The 19,006-nt window shown below is 46.3% G+C and overlaps 1 protein-coding gene across 5 annotated transcripts in view; it reads left to right on the plus strand.

Annotated features, from left to right (window-relative positions):
- Positions 1-1,960: 1,960 nt before the first annotated feature.
- MFHAS1 (multifunctional ROCO family signaling regulator 1) overlaps positions 1,961-19,006 on the plus strand; it is a 67,334-nt gene continuing 50,288 nt past the window's right edge. For 2 of the 5 annotated variants that reach the window (XR_004422861.1, XR_004422860.1), the window contains exon 1: positions 1,965-5,123. Coding sequence is in view for 2 of the 5 variants with exons in the window: in XM_033104538.1 (XP_032960429.1) it covers positions 2,129-5,123 (2,995 nt within the window). In the remaining 3 variants the exon portion in view is untranslated. Of the gene's footprint in view, positions 5,124-19,006 lie in introns of all 5 variants that reach the window. The other 3 variants (XR_004422859.1, XM_033104539.1, XM_033104538.1) reach the window with 2 other exon arrangements.

Raw genomic sequence — 19,006 nt, forward strand, 5'->3', positions numbered from 1 at the left:
ATGACAGGATGTACTCTGTCATGCGGGGGACCCTGCTCGCTGCGCAACATTTGTCGCGCAGGGCAACCTACAGGGTCTCTGCTCCCACTCCCCACATAAGAACGCAGGACATGGTGAGGCCAAACAGGAACACTCACGGAGCCATAGATGGGGGAGTCATACCGCTATATTCTCACTGGTGGCACTATACTCTCACTGGAGGCTGGATCCACACTGTCCGCCACCCACCATCCTAACTGCAATCCGCGCTTGCCAGCTCAGCCACCATCTTCTTGCTAGCCCCCATTTTTCTGCTAGCGTAGCCACAGCAATTATATCAGTGGCCAATGGCTCACTGGTTACAGCTGACGGCCAACTAGCCACAGCTGATGGCCAGCCAATCACAGTTGATGGCCATTTACTACCTGAGCCAGCACTTTTCTATGTGAGGCTGAGAGCCTGGAAACTGTTCTCTGGGGCTCTGTCCCCACATATTCCCAGGCTTGATAACCATCACTGGGGCAGATTTCCAGCTGAGATGTTCACTTGTTCTTTTTGAAGAGACAAACTATTCCTACTGAAATAACTGCACGGAATATGGGCCCCCAAATAACAGTATAGTCATGCGTAGGGGAGAGCCACAATGTGTTAAGTAATGCATTTAACCAATTCCGTTTTGTGTCTCTGCAAACTATTTGCTTCATTGTTAACTAATCTGGAGGCGGTGGTGGGGGAGACTTAATGGGTTTTAAGGTTCTGGTAAATTCTGAAGAAATTATTTACTTAGCATAGATGTGATCTCAAGGAAAACTTCCTCAGAGGAAACAGCTGCCATTTTATTGAACCTACAGCATAACAAGTATTGTACAATTAGGATGTGGTATTTGTTTCACGGTGTTGTTGTGGGGCTAAATGGGACATCCCAGATAAAACAGTATGCTTCACCTTGTCCCCCATCCCTGCCACCCCCGCCACCCCCGCCCACTCTCCACCCTCCTCCCCCCAATTAGGCCGGCTGTGAGCCTGCTCAAAAAGCCTTCTCCAGAGGCGCTGAGAACGCGTCTCAGCTGGTCTGGCACAAAATAGGGCCTCAATAAATATTTATCAAATGAATGAATGGTTGTCTGCATTTATCCTTTTGTGTAATCACACTCTGGTTCTAAGCTCCCACAATGAAACCTAGGTCCCTGCATTTTTCCAGTTCCGTTACGGTATAGATGTAGGGTGAGTCGAAAGAGGACGGGGGATAAAGAATGAGCAAGAGAAGACAGCGGATCCAACACACCGGGGAAGAAAAAGACATCCTTAGAGGCGCAGGCCAACAAAGAGCCAGACGCAGACAACCCAATCAGGGGAGCCTCAGATCGGAAGTCAGTACCCACTTCTCCCGCGCCTCCCGCCGAGCGGGGTCCAGGGCTCCGGCCCGCACCAGGCGAGGAGCCTCCAGCTCCGCACCCAGCGCCCGCCCCCGGGGCGGTGCCAGGAACACGCGGCGCCTCCGCGGGTCACGTGGGGGCCGCTCCGCCGGGCGGCGCTGCAGCTTCCCAATCGCGCCCTCGCAGTGCCGAGGACGCGGCACTCGCGCTCCCGCCCGGGCCCCGGGAAGCGGAGACAAGGAGGCGCCGCCGCGCCGCCGCCCCCTCCTCCCGGCTGCGCCCGGGCCCTGTGCCCGCAACATGCCCGCCGCCGAGCCGAGCGCCGCCGTCCTCCAGGAGCTCGCGGAGGCGACGCCGCTGTCCGCCACGGAGCCGCCGCTGCGAGGGTAGCGGGGCCAGAGGTGCCGCGAGGCGGGTGGAGCGGGAGGAGGAGCAGCAGGCATCCTCCGCGGAGCGGCGGGCGGCGGCCCTGCTGCTCGGGCGCGCCCATGGCCACGGAGGAAGGAGAATGCGAGCCGTGCTCCCCGCCGGCCGCAGCCGCCTACCTCCGCGCCGCGGGCTCGGCGGTCCCCGGAGCTGCTCGAGTCGCCGCCGCCCCCCAGCTGCGGGCGCCTGGCCGCTGGCTGCGCTAGGACGCACCGCCGCTGGTCGCCTAGGGGTAGTGGGGAAGGCGGAGCGAGAGGGACCGGGAGACTGGCGCTCGCCCGGGCGGCACACGGCATGTAGCTGTGGGCTCCCGCGCCCTCGTGAAGGTGTCGGGCCGCGGCCCCGCCATGGCTGGGAAGGACAGTGGGAACCTGAAGACAGTGAGGCTGTGGCGGGACGCCGCCTTGCGCGCCAGGAAGCTGCGGAGCAACCTGCGCCAGCTCACCCTCAGCGCGGCCGGGGGCTGCCCCGGGGCCGGGGCGGATCAGATCGACTCCTCCGACGCCCCCCAGCTCGTGCTGCCGGCCAACATCGGGGACATTGAGGTGCTGAACCTGGGGAACAACAGCCTGGAGGAGGTGCCCGACGGGCTGGGGTCGGCGCTGGGCAGCCTGCGCGTCCTGGTCCTGCGCAGGAACCGCTTTGCCCGGCTGCCTCCGGCGGTGGCTGACCTGGGCCACCACCTCACCGAGCTGGACGTGAGCCACAACCGACTGACTGCCCTGGGCACGGAGGTGGTGAGCGCCCTGCACGAGCTGCGCAAGCTAAACCTCAGCCACAACCAGCTGCCCATCCTGCCCGCCCAGCTGGGCGCTCTCGCCCACCTGGAGGAGCTGGATGTTAGCTTCAATCGGCTGGCGCACCTGCCAGACTCCCTCTCCTGCCTCTACCGACTGCGCACCCTCGACGTGGACCACAACCAGCTCACTGCTTTTCCCCAGCAGCTGCTGCAGCTGACGGCCCTGGAGGAGCTGGACGTGTCCAGCAACCGGCTGCGGGGCCTGCCTGAGGATATCAGTGCCCTGCGTGCCCTTAAGATCCTCTGGCTGAGTGGGGCCGAGCTTGGCACCTTGCCCGAGGGCTTCTGTGAGCTGGCCAGCCTGGAGAGCCTCATGCTAGATAACAACGGGCTTCAGGCTCTGCCCGCCCAGTTCAGCCGTCTGCAGCGGCTCAAAATGCTCAACCTCTCCTCCAACCTCTTTGAGGAGTTCCCTGCTGCACTGCTGCCCCTGGCTGGTCTGGAGGAGCTCTACCTTAGTCGCAACCAACTCACCTCAGTGCCATCTCTGATCTCGGGCCTGGGCCGGCTCCTCACCCTGTGGCTGGATAATAACCGGATCCGCTACCTGCCAGATTCCATTGTGGAGCTCACAGGCCTGGAGGAGCTAGTGCTGCAAGGGAACCAGATCGCTGTGCTGCCGGACAACTTTGGTCAGCTCTCCCGGGTGGGCCTGTGGAAGATCAAGGACAATCCACTGATCCAGCCCCCTTACGAAGTCTGTATGAAGGGGATCCCCTACATCGCAGCCTACCAGAAGGAGCTGGCCCATTCCCAGCCTGCGGTGCAGCCCCGCCTCAAGCTGCTCCTGATGGGCCATAAGGCTGCAGGGAAGACCTTGCTCCGTCACTGTCTCACTGAGGACAGAGTGGAGGGAAACGAAGGAGGGGACAAGGAAAAGAACTACCCACCTTCATCTCCTCCCGTGAGCAAGGGCATCGAGGTGACCAGCTGGACAGCTGATGCTTCTCGGGGCCTGCGGTTCATTGTGTATGACTTAGCTGGGGATGAGAGTTATGAGGTGATCCAGCCCTTCTTCCTCTCCCCAGGGGCCCTTTATGTGCTGGTGGTGAACTTGGCCACCTATGAGCCACTGCACTTTCCCTCCACGGTGGGCTCCTTCTTGCACCGGGTTGGGGCCCGGGTGCCTCATGCTGTGGTGTGCATTGTGGGCACTCACGCAGACCTGTGTGGGGAGCGGGAGCTGGAGGAGAAATGTCTGGATATTCACCGCCAGATCGCCCTGCAGGAGAAGCATGACGCCGAGGGGCTGAGCCACCTGGCTCAGGTGGTGGACGAGGCGCTGGCCCAGGACTTTGAACTTCGCTCTGCCAGCCCCCATGCAGCCTACTATGGTGTTTCGGACAAGAACCTGCGGCGACGCAAGGCCCATTTTCAGTACCTGCTCAACCACCGGCTGCAGATCCTGTCCCCTGTGTTGCCTGTGAGCTGCAGGGATCCCCGCCAATTACAGCGTCTTCGGGACAAACTGCTCTCTGTCGCTGAGCACCGGGAAATCTTCCCCAACTTACATAGAGTACTGCCTCGGTCCTGGCAGGTGCTGGAGGAACTGCACTTCCAGCCACCTCAGGCACAACGGCTTTGGCTAAGCTGGTGGGACTCGGCACGCCTGGGCCTGCAGGCGGGTCTGACTGAGGACCGGCTACAGAGTGCCCTGTCCTACCTGCATGAGAGTGGCAAGCTGCTCTACTTTGAGGATAGCCCGGCCCTCAAGGAGCATGTCTTCCACAACCTCACCCGCCTCATTGACATCCTCAATGTCTTTTTCCAGAGGGATCCTGCCTTGTTGCTGCATAAGCTGCTCCTAGGGACCAGTGGAGAGGGCGAGGGTGAGGGGGATACCTCCCTCATGATGGCACTGCCCACACCGAGCCAGGACCTGCTCCGAGCCACCCAGCTCCATCATTATGTGGAGGGCTTTCTGCTTCATGGGCTCTTGCCGGCCCATGTCATTCGGTTGCTGCTTAAGCCTCATGTCCAGGCCCAGCAAGACTTGCAACTGCTGCTGGAGCTGCTGGAGAAGATGGGACTCTGCTACTGTCTCAATAAACCCAAGGGCAAGCTTTTGAATGGGTCCACGGCCTGGTACAAGTTCCCATGCTATGTGCAGAACGAGGTGCCCCATGCAGAGGCCTGGATTAATGGGACCAACCTAGCTGGACAGTCTTTTGTGGCTGAACAGTTGCAGATTGAATATAGTTTTCCCTTTACCTTTCCACCGGGGTTGTTTGCACGCTACAGTGTCCAGATCAACAGCCACGTGGTGCATAGGTCGGATGGGAAACTTCAGATCTTTGCATACAGAGGGAAAGTTCCTGTGGTGGTGAGTTACAGACCTGCCAAGGGGGTCCTGCAGCCAGACACTCTGTCCATTGCCAGCCATGCTTCATTACCAAATATATGGACAGCATGGCAAGCCATAACGCCCTTGGTAGAGGAACTGAATGTCCTACTTCAAGAATGGCCTGGACTGCACTACACCGTGCACATTCTCTGTTCTAAGTGCCTTAAAAGAGGGTCGCCCAATCCCCATGCTTTCCCAGGTGAGTGGTGAGAAGGGTGGAGGGGGTGACTCTTCTGTATTTCTTTTCTTTTTTTTTTTTTTTGAAGATTTTTGTTTCTGATTTGTAATATAATTGGCTTAACCTCACAGGCTCCCCGGGAAAGCGTCTCAAGGTAAATACAGGGGGAATTTGAGGACAAGCAAAAGGCAACAAGTACATGAGCAATAGGAAATACGGGCCCCAGTGTCACACTCTCCCACGAGAAAGACTCAGACTTCCAAAACGGGTTCCAGTCAAAACATGTGGATCTCCTTTTCCCTCTTCCCAAGTTAGCCCACCTTTCAGGGAAGGACATTTCAGGGATGTGCATATTAGTCACATCTTGAAGGGCTGGAGGTGCTCTGAGTTTGATATGTCTGTTGTCACATTCTGTTTAAACTCAAAGTGTAGTCAGAAAGTAAAACTTATTGCTCACTTTTGTTAAGAAATTCCAGAGAAGAATGTCGTGTAATTGGGATTGGATTAGTCAAGACAATGTTCTGTTACTAAAGATGGATTAGTAAAGACAAAACTTTCAGTCTGTAATGCATGACTAAATCCTGAGATCACTGTTCACACTCTTGGGCATGAAGGAGAAATTACTGACATCTCTGAGGGGAGTTTTCTCGGGTGCTTTCCTCGGGTACTTCCTGGCAATTTTGTGCTTTAGAGATATGTATGTCTCAGGGTTTGTTTTTGTGATGTTAGAGAGTGGAGCTTTTTGGAAGTACTCTGTGAGAGATGGAAGGGACAAAACACTGGCAAAAAAGGTTTTTCCCCCCCTCTTTTGGGGATTGTTTTCCAACAGACTTTTTTTCCCCCTTTTTCCCCCCCTTTTTAAACCATTGTAGGTGAGTGGAATAATTCTCGGACTAATTGTCTGGGACTTTTTGACCCTGCTTAATTAGTATCCTGAGTCTTCAGTGTAGAGTATGTTTCCTACATGTGAATGAACTCTTTGAAGCCGTTCTTTAAACTACTCAGATATTGGTGGAGCAGGTTTGGTTAACGCCATTCCAAGTATCCTAAGGACAAACCTAATGATAGTTTCATTGCCAGTTTCTCCCTGCTGTCCCCCACCCCCAGGGCACCTTGAGGGGTGATGAAATGAAAGACTGCATGCCCCTCTGATCTTTGTCATACTCTGAATGCAGCTCCTCAGAGTATCAGGAAGGAATCAGACACCAATGTTTCCGAAGGTAACATCTTCCCGTTGCCCTAGATCTAGGCTGAGTTTAATTCTTCAGCTTGAAAAAAGCCACCCTATTCAGTTACCAGTCAACTGAGCCACCCACTCTGTATAATTATCTGGTGTCTTGTCATAGTCCGAGACTTGGTAGACTCTTCAGTTCATTTTATATTTGTCATTGTATTTTCTTCATGAAAGCAAATGCTTTTTTTATTGTTACTAAGTTGAATAAAGTGGTTGCGAGTTACAGAGTAACCGATTGAAGGAGCTACTTAAAGCTAATTCTTAATCCAGATGGAGCATTAATAAAACTGATGTTATTGACAACAAAGGGAAAGACACAGGTTATTGAACAATTGAAGATCTGTGTAGAGCAATTCCAAGAACTTTGAGGAGTAAACAATGAGGCTGGGGTTCTTTTTTCCTAACCTCAGCTCTTTATTTTTTTAAACAGTCATAAATTGCACAAACAAGCCCATTCTCTTGTTATTGTTTGGCCTATTTACCTGTTAAAGGAAGCTACCTGATTTGCAATCCAGGCTCTAAGGAAGAGAGGGTTTCTTGCCTGGTAAAAAATAAATGGCTAAAAATTGTAAAATTATCTTATGTATTGAATAGGAATAAATCATCAGGAGTTTTGATAATATAGAGTGTATAGTTCTGTCTATGGTCAGAGAAAGAAGTTATCTTTTTTTGCTTTGTTTAGGGTTGTATTTCTTTTAAAAAGTAGCAAGGGGCACAAAAGGAGTGGCGAAAGATGATTATAGTATTCATCACATTAAGACAAGAAAAAAATGCATTTTCCTCTCATATTTTTCTGTGGCGGCCATCATCTGTTAGTATTTGCCACATTTCTGAAAGATTAGAGAAGAGCTAAAATAAATAAAAAAATCAAGATGATGTAGGAGCAGAATTATGTAGGGTGTTTAATTAGTTAGGACATGCGTTTAAAAATATGTTCATTGAGTCCCTAAATTATTAAAATATGTTTTAACTTGGCAGAAATCCTTTGAATCTGTTTTTAGGAAGTCATTTTGCTTTTTACAAACATTTAAAACGTTGTACTTAGTTTTACGTTTTATCAGTGTCCAGTTCCCCAGTAAACTAATGATTTTGGTACAATGTGAAAAAAACTGGAATTTAAATTTTTTTCAGTTTTGGGACATTAAAAGTAAATAGCAAATTACTGTCTCCTTTGATTTTATACAGAAGAAATGTAAAGTTGCATTAATATTTTTAAACCTTATTTTGTGAAAAGTCTGTTTTGGCCCTGTCGTCGTCAGTGGGCCAAAGAGTTACTGGAATTTTCTAGCCTAAGCTGCACTAATGTAGTTGGCTTGGGGAAGTACAGTGCTAGATTTCTCTTCTTTGATTTTGATGTATGAAAGAAATGCCATGTTCTGGAAAATCCTCAGCCAACAACCACTTGGTTTTTAAAGTTCTTGTAAAAAAGATCAATTATGTTGTCAGAGAGATTACCGATTTGTCTCGTTTAAGATGGGTGGGTTGAGTGACAGCAGATACTTTTGACATTCGAAGGAAGCCTGTGATGGAGCCTGAACGGCAGGTGTGTGAGTCTTCACCTCCTCTCTGCAGGTATATCTGAAGCCAGGCTTTCCTCCATGTTACTTGTTTGGATGTTCTAGAGTAAGTTTCTTCTTGTGTGATATTTATTATGCTTTTGTTCTTTTCTACCACTATGACATCTAAACCAGAAAAGCTCACTACTCCTTAGTTTGGATGTATGGTCTATGGAATAAGACGTGGTGGCTAGGTCATAGGTCTACAGCAAGATTCTAGTGCTTGCTGTTCCATTTAAGCGGTTGAACAAATGCTGTGTGTTTTTAAATTGGAAGAGTATGTCATAGTGAGTAATAGAACTTGGGTTCAATGTAATTTTTCACCAAAGATCCTACTCCAAATTCTTAAAGGTCATTTTTTAGGATAATTGGAAAGCAGTCCAAAGCCGTAGACAGAGAATTGGTACGTGGTCTTTCTATTTGGTTTGTTTCATTCGCTAAGTAACTTGATGCCTTTCCACATCGCCCGTCGAGTGCCTTTTGCACGTGTTCAATTTCTTGCACACCTTGTACCTCTCTGAGAAACTCAGCACATTTTTCCTTGTTCTGCTGGTGTTTGTGTATGTCATAATATCTCTTTGATTAGGTTGTTCACTTCCTCTGAGCAGGACACATGCCTGAGGCTTTCCGGCTTCTTTGAATTTCTATCGTGTTTCCCGGAAAATAAGACCTAGCCAGACCATCAGCTCTAATGTGTCTTTTGGAGCAAAAATTAATATAAGACTCGGTCTTATTTTACTATATGACCAGGTATAATATAATATAATATAATATAACATAACATAACACCGGGTCTTATATTAACTTTTGCTCCAAAAGACGCATTAGAGCTTGATGGTCTGGCTAGGTCTTTTTTTCGGGGAAATAGGGTAGATGTTTGCTGAATGATTGTTTGGTCTTTTGTGAGGGATGACTTTTTTTCTCTTTGTCATTCACATATTCGGTCAAATTCCCAGGTGGTAATCTAGTGATCATCTTGCTTTGTCCTGTGTCCCAACTTCCTTCCCCTGTGCCCCAAATGTCCCTATAGTGTTCCCATTGTCACTGTATTTACTGGTCTTTCCTTTGAATGGGTCCTTCATTTTGACCACTGAAGCAAAGCAAAATTCTTGCCCTATTATAGCGCAGTTTTAGAGTTACTGGAATTTGAGCATGACCTAGTTGTTTGGGTTCAATTAGTCATTGTTTTTAATTTCACAAAGGTTATTGAATATCTTTTTAGTTGAGCTTTATTAATGTTGATGCCTCTTGGCTTTTATTTTTCTGAACAGTCCTCTTTGAACTCTCCTTGGCTTTGTTTCATATAAAAATCAAAACCTTAATCATGCAGTAGGAGAAAGAATTACCATGCATGATAGAATTCAAAGCCTAGAAAGGCCTTTGGAAAATAAATTATATTAAATATTAGGTGCCTCTTTTTTAAACTTTAGAGTGGAATCTCAAGTCCATCCCTGTGCAAGTAGCTTAGAATTTCCTAGAGAAAATATTTTTATTTGTTAACAGATATTTTATGCCGTCCTCTGCCGCCTGCTCGTCTTACTCCCCAGTAAACTTCACCTGACTGTTCTTGCTCATTTATGTCATTTTAACACCTAAAACATTTATAGTGTGTACTTCACAGGGTTGTTTTGGGGATTAGGTGAGAGAATGTATTGAGAAAAACAGTACCCCTGTCTGTAAAGAAGTGAGGGATTTTTGCTCCATTATATGGGGTTGGGGGAGTGGGAGTTGGGAGCTATTGGAATGAACATTTTTGTTTGCTGTCTCTGTCCATCCATCCATCCATCCATCTATCCATCTATCCATTAACTTGCTTCTCTCCATGGGAGCCTATTATAATTAAGGACCTGGCCATTAAGGTACCTTTTTTAAAAAAAAAACAACCAGGAGTCAGGTGCCATCCTTTCCCTCTCCTATCTCCTGCAGCCTTGGCACTCCTGTAACCTGGGATAGAGAGGAGAGTTGCTTTGTGTTTCCAAGCTCTGAGGAAAGCACACGAATTGGGGTCTGCTTGAGGCAGGCCCAGCCAAGTCTCTGTTCTCCCTGGTTCAGCTGCTGTGATTGCAAAACCCAGCTGCTGAGTGGGTTGTCAGGTTTGCCTTCCTTTGGATGCTGGTTTCCTTCACTTCAGCGGGGAGGGATGAGGAGGCCCCATGTTGGCCTGCATTCTCCAACCCTGCTCTCGCATTAAGGAAGCTGACCCTCCTAGCCCCTTTTGGCTCCTCGTGTCTGCGCAGCCTGTAGAAACTAGAGTGATTGACAGGCATCTCGGATAGCCACAGAATACATATGATGACATGTGTTTGTCAAGCCATTAAGACCTTCTCCTATATAAGGTCTGGCAGTATTGCTCTGTGGTTATAACCTCTCTTCTCTGATTTCCGATGCTTCATGGGACAGCAGGACGCTGGCTGGACAGTGCCTGGTGTAGGACTGAGCAGGTAGAAGGGTTCAAAGTGGACTGGCTATTTTTAAAGAACTCAAGAAATTCTAGTGTTTCTTAATTGATTCCTCGGCAGAGTGCTTCTGTGGGTCGTTTATGGTGTTCTTTGTCTTGAAGTGTGTACTTTAAGGTAAGCATTTATAATTTTCCCACGTGATTTTTCTGGTACATATAGTCCTGCCCTCTATATCCATCTCCTGACTCTTCCCGAAATGGGGTGGGGTGGGGGGAGAGTGGGCAAAGGACAGTGTATAGGGAGGCCAAAGTGCATGAAGAGCAAGGAGCTGACCACAGAAAGCCTTCTGATCTCACCTTCGCTCTCTTTGGGGTGGTGAACACTCCACTCCCCAAAGCCCGACGTTCCAGTGCTCTTTCTTTCTAACTAACCCCAACCCAACCTTGACATTGGCCCCTCGGAGACGGAAACTATCAATGGTGAGGAGAGTGAAGGTGTGACGGTGGCGGTGCAGGAAAGATGTTTTTCATGGTGTGTACCAGCTGTTTTCCTCTCTTCCATGTGCTGTTGCTTTCCAGAAGCACCATACAGAGTGAAGGGTGCTGGTTTGAGTTCATGGGAGACCCTGCACGAGTGGCTGGCTGTAACGAAGGCAGAGCTGGTTCCATGTGTGCTATACACTGTGGATAACCGCTCCCAGACGCCATTGCCAGGCTGACTGACTTGTGGAGAGGGGAGGGGGGACATTTTTAGTTGTTATTATTTTTGGCACTGAATGCTTGAAAACATTTTCTCAGTTTTCCTTCCTCTTAATCTCTTAGCTGAAAATACTGATGCTTTGTTTCTCAAAGAGTAAATTAGTAAAAAAAAAAAAAAATCAGCAATTTTTTTCTCTTTAGCTGCAGATTTACAGAAGACAGAGACTACAAAGGCAGAAGGAAAGTTGCAGTGGGGAATTGGAGCAGCATAGGGGTACACGGGTACTGGTGGGGGGGATGGGGGTTCCCATGGGCATTGTGAGCCCAGAGGCCGGTTCAATGGCCTCAAGAAGGAACTTCCTGTTCTAAACAGGCAGCCTTCGGCACCCAGGCTGTTCCAGCTGTTTCCTTTTGCAAATCTGTGCACTAGGGCACTTGGGAGAAGGGCAAAGAGGAAGGGAAAACTGGAATCGTGTCAAGATCGCCCTTTGGGTGTGTGTACCTTTCTGCTGCTGGGTGGGGTGGCTTACGGAGTCAAGGCTGCTGCGTCTCCTGCTTCTTCCTCTTCCTCTTCCTCGTAGGGAAATTCACACAACATGAAATGAACGAACCATTTCTAAGTGAACAGTTCCGTGGCATTTAGTGTGGGCACGATGTTGTGCAACCACACCACGAAGTCAAGTGCTTCTGGAGGCACGGAGCAGCTTAGGTTGGTGGCTTCCTGCTTGGGGTGAAGCAACCGGGAATTCCTTGGCAAAGTCTTTGTGACACCTTTGCTTCTAAGGCATGACGTAAGGAGAGAAGGGCTTTTTAGGCTAGGCCTTGAGATGCCACATTGATGTACATCTTTTAACCTGGCTGCAGTGGGGATCCTCTTAGGGTTGATGAGAGGACAGGAAGCAGGACGTGGGACCTTCTGGTCTATTCTGTGGCATGTGATTTAATGGGGGAACTGACACATAAAGAACACATAGAAGAGAAGCACACTTCACTGCTGTGTAATTACTACCTTCTGTCCAGAGCTTTTCCCAACCCTCCCATGAATTTTGAGTAGAGATCTCTAATGATGGGCAAAGCCATGGGCAGAGGTGAGGGTTAAGGTGATCGGGTTACAATGATACAAAATTAGGTCATTGCCGAAGGAGACCACAAGTGTACGGGATGTTTATTAGCTGGATTCTGGCGTCACTCACTGTTAAATACCTGCTATGTACAAAAGCCTGTACTGAACTGGGAGTTTTAGGAGAATAAAATAAAATACATGGCGTTGGCCTCGGGGAGCTAACTAGAGACTGGTTGATGTAATTGTTGATTCTTGTATATATGGAATCTGACCACATACAGAGAAATTCACTTGCGTGTGTGAGTAATGACTGGAAAAAAATTGGCTTTTGATTTTCCAGAAAAAAATTAGGATCACACTGAGCAAAACTGGCTACAGCTTTGAATTTGCTTGACATAGACAAGTAGGTGGAAAGTAATGCGCAGGTCATTCTTTTCAGTTGATTTTCGGTGTGCATCATTTGTTTGTAAGAAATCCCAGGCAGATCTTAAAGAGGATGCTGAAAAAAAGGAAAATGCATTGTATCTGAGGATTTATAAAAACTTTCAAAACTAACCAGCTTTTTGAGGGGGAAAAAATGCCTCCTCTTCAGGAATCTTCACATTTCTCTGAGTCATTTATGGATTTGCTTCCACTTTGAGAGGGATTGAAGTCATCAGTGATTTATAAACACCAAAGACTAAGTGAACACAGACTCCAAAGACAGTATAAATTAAATTGGATACTGTCATCATAAAAAGTATATGGCTGCTACTTACAGAGTTCTTTGTTGAAGGATGTGTTATTGAGGTGGTTTCCTATGCTTTGCATGTAAGATGTTGAGAGAACTAAAGAGTTAATTTTCTTAGATCCTCCCCACTGCTAAAATGAAACATATAAATTAACATTGCATTAATACAGTGTTATGATACTAGTGAATTTTGTGGTAGTAGAACAAGCCTCCCTTCCTTCCTTTCTTTTCTTTCTTTTTTTTTTTTTTAAGAGGAAGTTTAAAAAAAAGTAATGGAGAAGGAAGAGCGAAAATCAGAAAAATGATATTTCTGCTAGGTACTGTTGTTTGACTTATCCACTTTATTATTTCAATAAGATTCTTATTTTTCGTGCCATAAAGGTTATTATTGTATTAACCATCAGATCTGTCTTTCTAAGAGTGTAGGGTTGGGGAAACATACGCGAATCGGTAACACTGTTGAGTTACAATGTCCTAGAGACTAGTGCTAAGTGCTTCTTATGGGAAATCTCATTTAATCCTCCAAGCACCCTAGGAGCGAGGTCCTCAGTGACCGTTGTGCTCATTTCCAGGCGGAGAAATTGAGGTTTAGAAACTTAAGTGAATCCCCCTGAGTTAGAGCGCGCTGGGACTGCAGCCCAGACCCTCTGCTCCTACTAGGCTTTCCAGGTGGGAATTCCCGCCCGGTCTCAGGAATTTTTTTTGCTTTCCTCTTCCCGAATCCTGAGATATAAACTGTTTTCTGTTCTCCACGATGAATCGTTTCTACAAAGTGACAGCCGATACTACCAACCACCTGGGTTCAAGGAGCTGATTTTCCCGATTTCCCAACCAACTTTTCTTGGGATTTGGGAACGGGAAAGCGAAAAAAATTCCCAAGAACAGGCAGGAATTCCCGCCTGGAAACCCTAGCTCCTCCCCACAGTCCTGCCCTGCCCCTCAGTGTTCGGTTGCCCACTGCTTTCCTACATAATAAACGCGCCGCTTTCTCCTGTCTTTCCCAGATGTCCATTGCAGAGCACTAAGTACTGGGCACTGTGGTCGCTGCGGGGCATCCAGGGTCTGGTAAAGCATGGGACCTGTACATGCGGAGGTCAGTGGAGGTCAGTCAGGTGTCGGGGAGAGGTGGGGGCTCAGAGAGGGCTTCCGGAAAGGGCCGCCCTGTCGCCGAGTGTTCAGGGGTGTTTCCAGTGAACTGCATGGAGAAGTGAGGAAGTGTATTTCAAATTAGAAGCTTTTAAAAGGGCAGGGGGGATACAGGTAGTTCAACACGCGCTGCATGGGGGTGGGCGTGTGTGTGTATAAAAGCATGTTGAATTTAGCAATTGTAATAAGGATTTAAGTTACATTTGTGGACTGGTAAAAGTTTGCCAGCGACCACTGCTGGCCCATGGACTAGAGTTTTGGAAGCACTGTCCTACCCCGTTCCTTTTCCATCAGGCCAGGGGCTCTGTGGAGACCATGGGAGAGATTTTTCGGCTGGGAAAAACAGAAGGGTCATTTCAAATAATGTGCTCAAACTCCCAATGAAGTTATTGTTGGGCTGACAGCACACCTGTCCTGTAGCTCCATGTCTAAGTGTGCCGCTGGTCACTTACCCCACGTCTGAGATGGAGAGGAAAGGAGTGTTGGTTATTCTACCAGCCAGGTGGCCACATGCCTCTGTAATCCCCGGGAATGGATTGAGAACATCACTTTTCCTTCCTCTAAATCTGACCCATAACAGAACCTGAGAAAAGGCGAATTTGGCTATAACACAATTAGCATGTTATTGTGGACTAAGTTTCACTTTCCCCTGTGCTTTTTTGTGATACCACAGCCTGACTGAAAATACTGTTTTTTAAAATTCATTTTACACTAACAGTGCACCATGTTTTATGCATTTCGTTTGTTTGGACGCTACTTACTACAATATCAGAGGGTTTTCTTGCATCTTTCATCTTATCACTTGAGTTTGTCTTCCCTTGCCTCTCAATTTATCAAAATATACTTAGTTACATTGTCATTGAAATTCTAGGAAGTGCAAGACATTGTAAAATTTTAGTTTATATTTTATTTTACTTTGTATTTCATTTGAAACATTTGGAATTTTGTGTTGCATTTTTAAATGGAAGAATTACTATATAGTTGTTGGAAGGGCTCTTGAGGGAGGCTGCTGGGGTTTAAATCCCTGTTCCATCCCTTGTTAGCAACGTGACTTTGGCATCATAATAGTTTCTGTCTCATAGGGTGTCCTGAAGATTGTGTTAATATATGTGAAATGCTTAGAACAATGGCAAGGGCTCAATAGATGTTAGCTGCTGCTGCTGCAGTTACTACACTTATTCCACAAAGCGTAAGTCTAAACTTGTATTTGGAAATCTGATAAGTTTATGGACAAAACTTTATTTTTCATAGGAGTGTAACAGAGTGTGATCCCTATTCATAAACACCTTATGCTCTTTTAAAAATGCCTTTCCTCTTATTAAAACACATGAATTTGGAAAGAGAAAAAATAAAGAAAAAAACCACTCATAGCTGGTATCTAACATAATTACACATTTTGCTCTATTTATTTTCAAATTTTCCCCTTAAGCTTAGATTTATTAAAATATATAGCTGTAATCATATTGTATAAATAAACATTTTTTAATCTAAACTGTCATGAATATGATTTCATGTTATTAGTCTCTACACAGTAATTATAAATGCTTACAAAAGAGTACATCAGGGAGATTTTGACCTTTGTTTTTTTAACCATTGGACACTTGAGTTGCTTGACGTTTTTGTTGGTGTGAGTGCTTCTGTGATGACTGCATTTCTTTATAAAAGCTCTTTCTTATTTGGGCAAATATCCCTGAAATGTAATCACTGAGTCAAAGGCAAAGCCTGTCTAAGGTCCAACACGTGTGTGTAGCTATCCACGACGAGGACACAGTTCATACACCCACCTTCCGAGGATGCAGGATGGATTTCACTGCCCTTCCTCAGTACTGGGTATCATCTTAAAAATGCACTAACGATGAATGGAAAACAATATCTCACTGATGGTTCAAATTTTAATTAGGGCAGGTGAATGCTTTCCTCTATGAATATTGCCTAATTGTGTTGCTTCTTTTGTGAATTGTCTGATCATGTCTTTTGACATGATCCTGTTAGTGGTAGTTTTTTTTTTTTTTTATCACAGTGATTTCTTATAACCACAGAGTTCAGTTTACATGAACACTTTACGTGTTAATGGTGATACCTTTTTGTCTGTCATATTTAAGGTGTTTATTTTCTAGCCTGTCTGCCTTTTTGACGTTTAAAAGACGTTAAATGTTTTGACGTTTTATATTTCATTCGATATAATTTATCGGTAGCTTCCTTTGGGATTAAACAAAATACCGTTATTATTTTTCCAAATACAGAGATGTAACAGAAGGAATCACCGTGTACCATAATCACTCTACGCATATAACCTTGACTGACAATAGAAAAGTAATATCTGTATGTGGATGGTATAGTCAAAATCAAAGCTCCTCTCTCATAGCGCCCTCCCTCCCTAAGTCTCTTTCTCCTCTGTAAAATGTTTCTTGTGAATTTCTTTAAAGGAAAAGAAAACATAGTTGCATATATTTTAATCGGAAAGAGATCGTGCATAGTCATTGTTCTGCACGGTGCTGTTGATCTCTTCAAACATGTTTTGGAGATGCTTCCATATGTCCAGTTATGAACCTATTCTGTGTATGTGTATACACACGTGAATGTGTACATATAGCATTATATTCCACCAGCGGATGTACTGCTTAATTAGTTCTATATTGACAGACCTTTGATTCTCTGCAGATTCTTTTACAGATCTAAGCTAAGTAAATTCTCCACGTTCCAGCATCTTAAGAAATACTCAATTTTGTTTCCTTCAGTGTTGATACTCCCTCTTTGTGCTCAGACCACTGTTGAGATGCAACTAGAAAAAGACAAGTCTCTGAGTCAGAATGGGGGGTGGGCCTTAAAAGGGGGTTTGGGAATGATAAAAGCTTAACTTTGTGATTTCAAATATGGGTAATGTTTTTAATTGGCTTTTGTGATGTATATTGGGGAACCATTGTTTTCAGCATAATTATGCATTTCACAGCTTAATTCATCCATTACAATGTGATGTAATGTTTAGACATAGTAATAATTACAAATCTTACATGTCTGCAAATAAATAGACCACTGATTAAAATAAGACAGTGGCAGATAGAATAATGCTGTGTCTCTATGAGAAATTAATGAAAAATAATTGATAATGAACTATGCTTCACTGTCTGAAAACACTGCTTCTGCTTTTCTACCCCAACTGCCATGTAAAGGGAAATCTGCCCTGGAACCAGCCTCCAGAGTTCCACACGATTGTATGCCTTGGATGGATCCCGGTACCAGTAAGGGGTTCAAAATTTAAGAGATTATCCGCACCGTTTGCTCTTCTATTTGTATAATGAATAAAGGACAATTCTAACCCAGCACACGGAAGTGTGTGTGACCTGTAAAAACAGTAAACAATTAAATCCTGTGAGAGTGCCTTTTGTCATGAAAAGATACTTAATTGTACGTTTTGTTTAAAGCTAACAAAATCACCAATCAGGTTCTTAGAGAAAGCGATTTTTTTCACAGCGCTCATTGAAGTGTCTGGTCTTTAAAATCTTCCATCTCATTCTGAATGTCCAGATCGGTGCAGGCAGTGAGGAGGAAAAGAACAAGCCACCGTTTTTGAATATGTTATTAAAAATACGCATTCGCTTCACCTCAGCCGCAGGTCGGAATGGCATAGCTGCAATGCTTTTCGTTCAGGGGGCTTGTTGCTCGTGAATTGCATGGGGAAGAACTAAAAAGAGAAATGTGACTTTTTCAGAACACTACGAGGCCAAAAACGGCTCACTGGTCTGCTGAGCGCTGGGCTGTTTGGTGCCTAGGGTATAGTCACAAAAAAGGGGATTCAAAGCCCCTGTAGGATGCATCTGTCCCATTCGCTCGCACTGCTCACCTCCAGATGGCCCGGCCCTGGTTGCGCCCCTCTCTAGATTGGGGCAGGTGTTCTTTTGATTTTTTTTTCTCTTTTGTTAAGCCTCTGCAGCTATGTAAGCCTTTTCCCCTCCCCAAGAAATACACACACGTGCAAGTCTTCTGGTTACTCTAATGTAACATGCGTTCTTTCTGGTTCCAGTATTTCCTTTTTTTTTTCTTGGTGAGAGAAAAGGAAACTTCATTTGTTTTCTGAAGGTCATTTTAGGAATTTGCCTTCCAGGCTGTTTGGCCAGGCTTTACTGCAGCCAGACAGAGCTTCTTAGGGCTGCTTAGCCTCTCGCCACTTCTTGAGAGCTGCCGCTGCCTGTGTGACATGGGGCAGCATGCAAAGCTTCCCCAAATAGCAGGGGTGATTGCGTCTTGCTGATTACCAGGGCTGTTAAAATTCTTTTCCTGAGCCAAAACAAACAGGTACTGTTTCCAGGAAGCGATAAAGTGCTGCCTAGCAGGCACCAGGTGTTCACAGGAAGGTGGGAATACACCGCCATCCCTCTCACAGTCCATAAATCTCCTGATTTATCGTGCCATTTGTGATTCAAGACACGTTGATTCAGCAGGGGGGATTTCCACTGAAGTCAGAGCCCACTGGAAGCCAGGAGGAAGAATCGGGAATTAGAACGGTGTACGTTGTTCTTTGTTAGAAGAGAAGGCTGCTGCCTCGGTTGTAGACAAACAGTCGCTTTTGAAGAATCTGGTGGTGTGTCAGTGGCTGTGTTCACAGCTGTGCACAGACTCGTGCTCTCTCACCTTGGAAGCATGCAGGTACAGGCATTACACAGATAAATGTACAGTGCTTGGAATCCGGGTGTGTGCTCTTGAACCTATGGATTACTTTCTGCTTCATCCTCCTCCTCCTCTGACTTAGCTCATTTTTGTAATGGGACAGATCTTCATCCCAAGGAGTCTACATTGTTTCAAGGGACAGAGGACAAGTGTCCTTTGAAATACAGCTAGAGATAAATACTGCCATTCTGCCTATGCTAAACCAGCCTCAGAGAAAGAGGCCTTACCTCTTTTATCTTTCAAAGCCAGTGGATTAGGGAGTAAAGAAGCTTGGGCCTCTGGGAAGCCACTCTGAGCCTCAGTTTCTTCATCTGTACCGAGAAGAAATAATTCTGACAGTTCCTAAGCACTTGCTCCTGCTATCACAGCCTCCTTAGATTTGTGAGGACAGAATGAATGAATGGATGCCAAGT

The sequence above is a fragment of the Rhinolophus ferrumequinum genome, chromosome 4, assembly GCF_004115265.2.
Source record: "Rhinolophus ferrumequinum isolate MPI-CBG mRhiFer1 chromosome 4, mRhiFer1_v1.p, whole genome shotgun sequence".
In the NCBI taxonomy this organism is placed as follows: Eukaryota; Metazoa; Chordata; class Mammalia; order Chiroptera; family Rhinolophidae; genus Rhinolophus; species Rhinolophus ferrumequinum.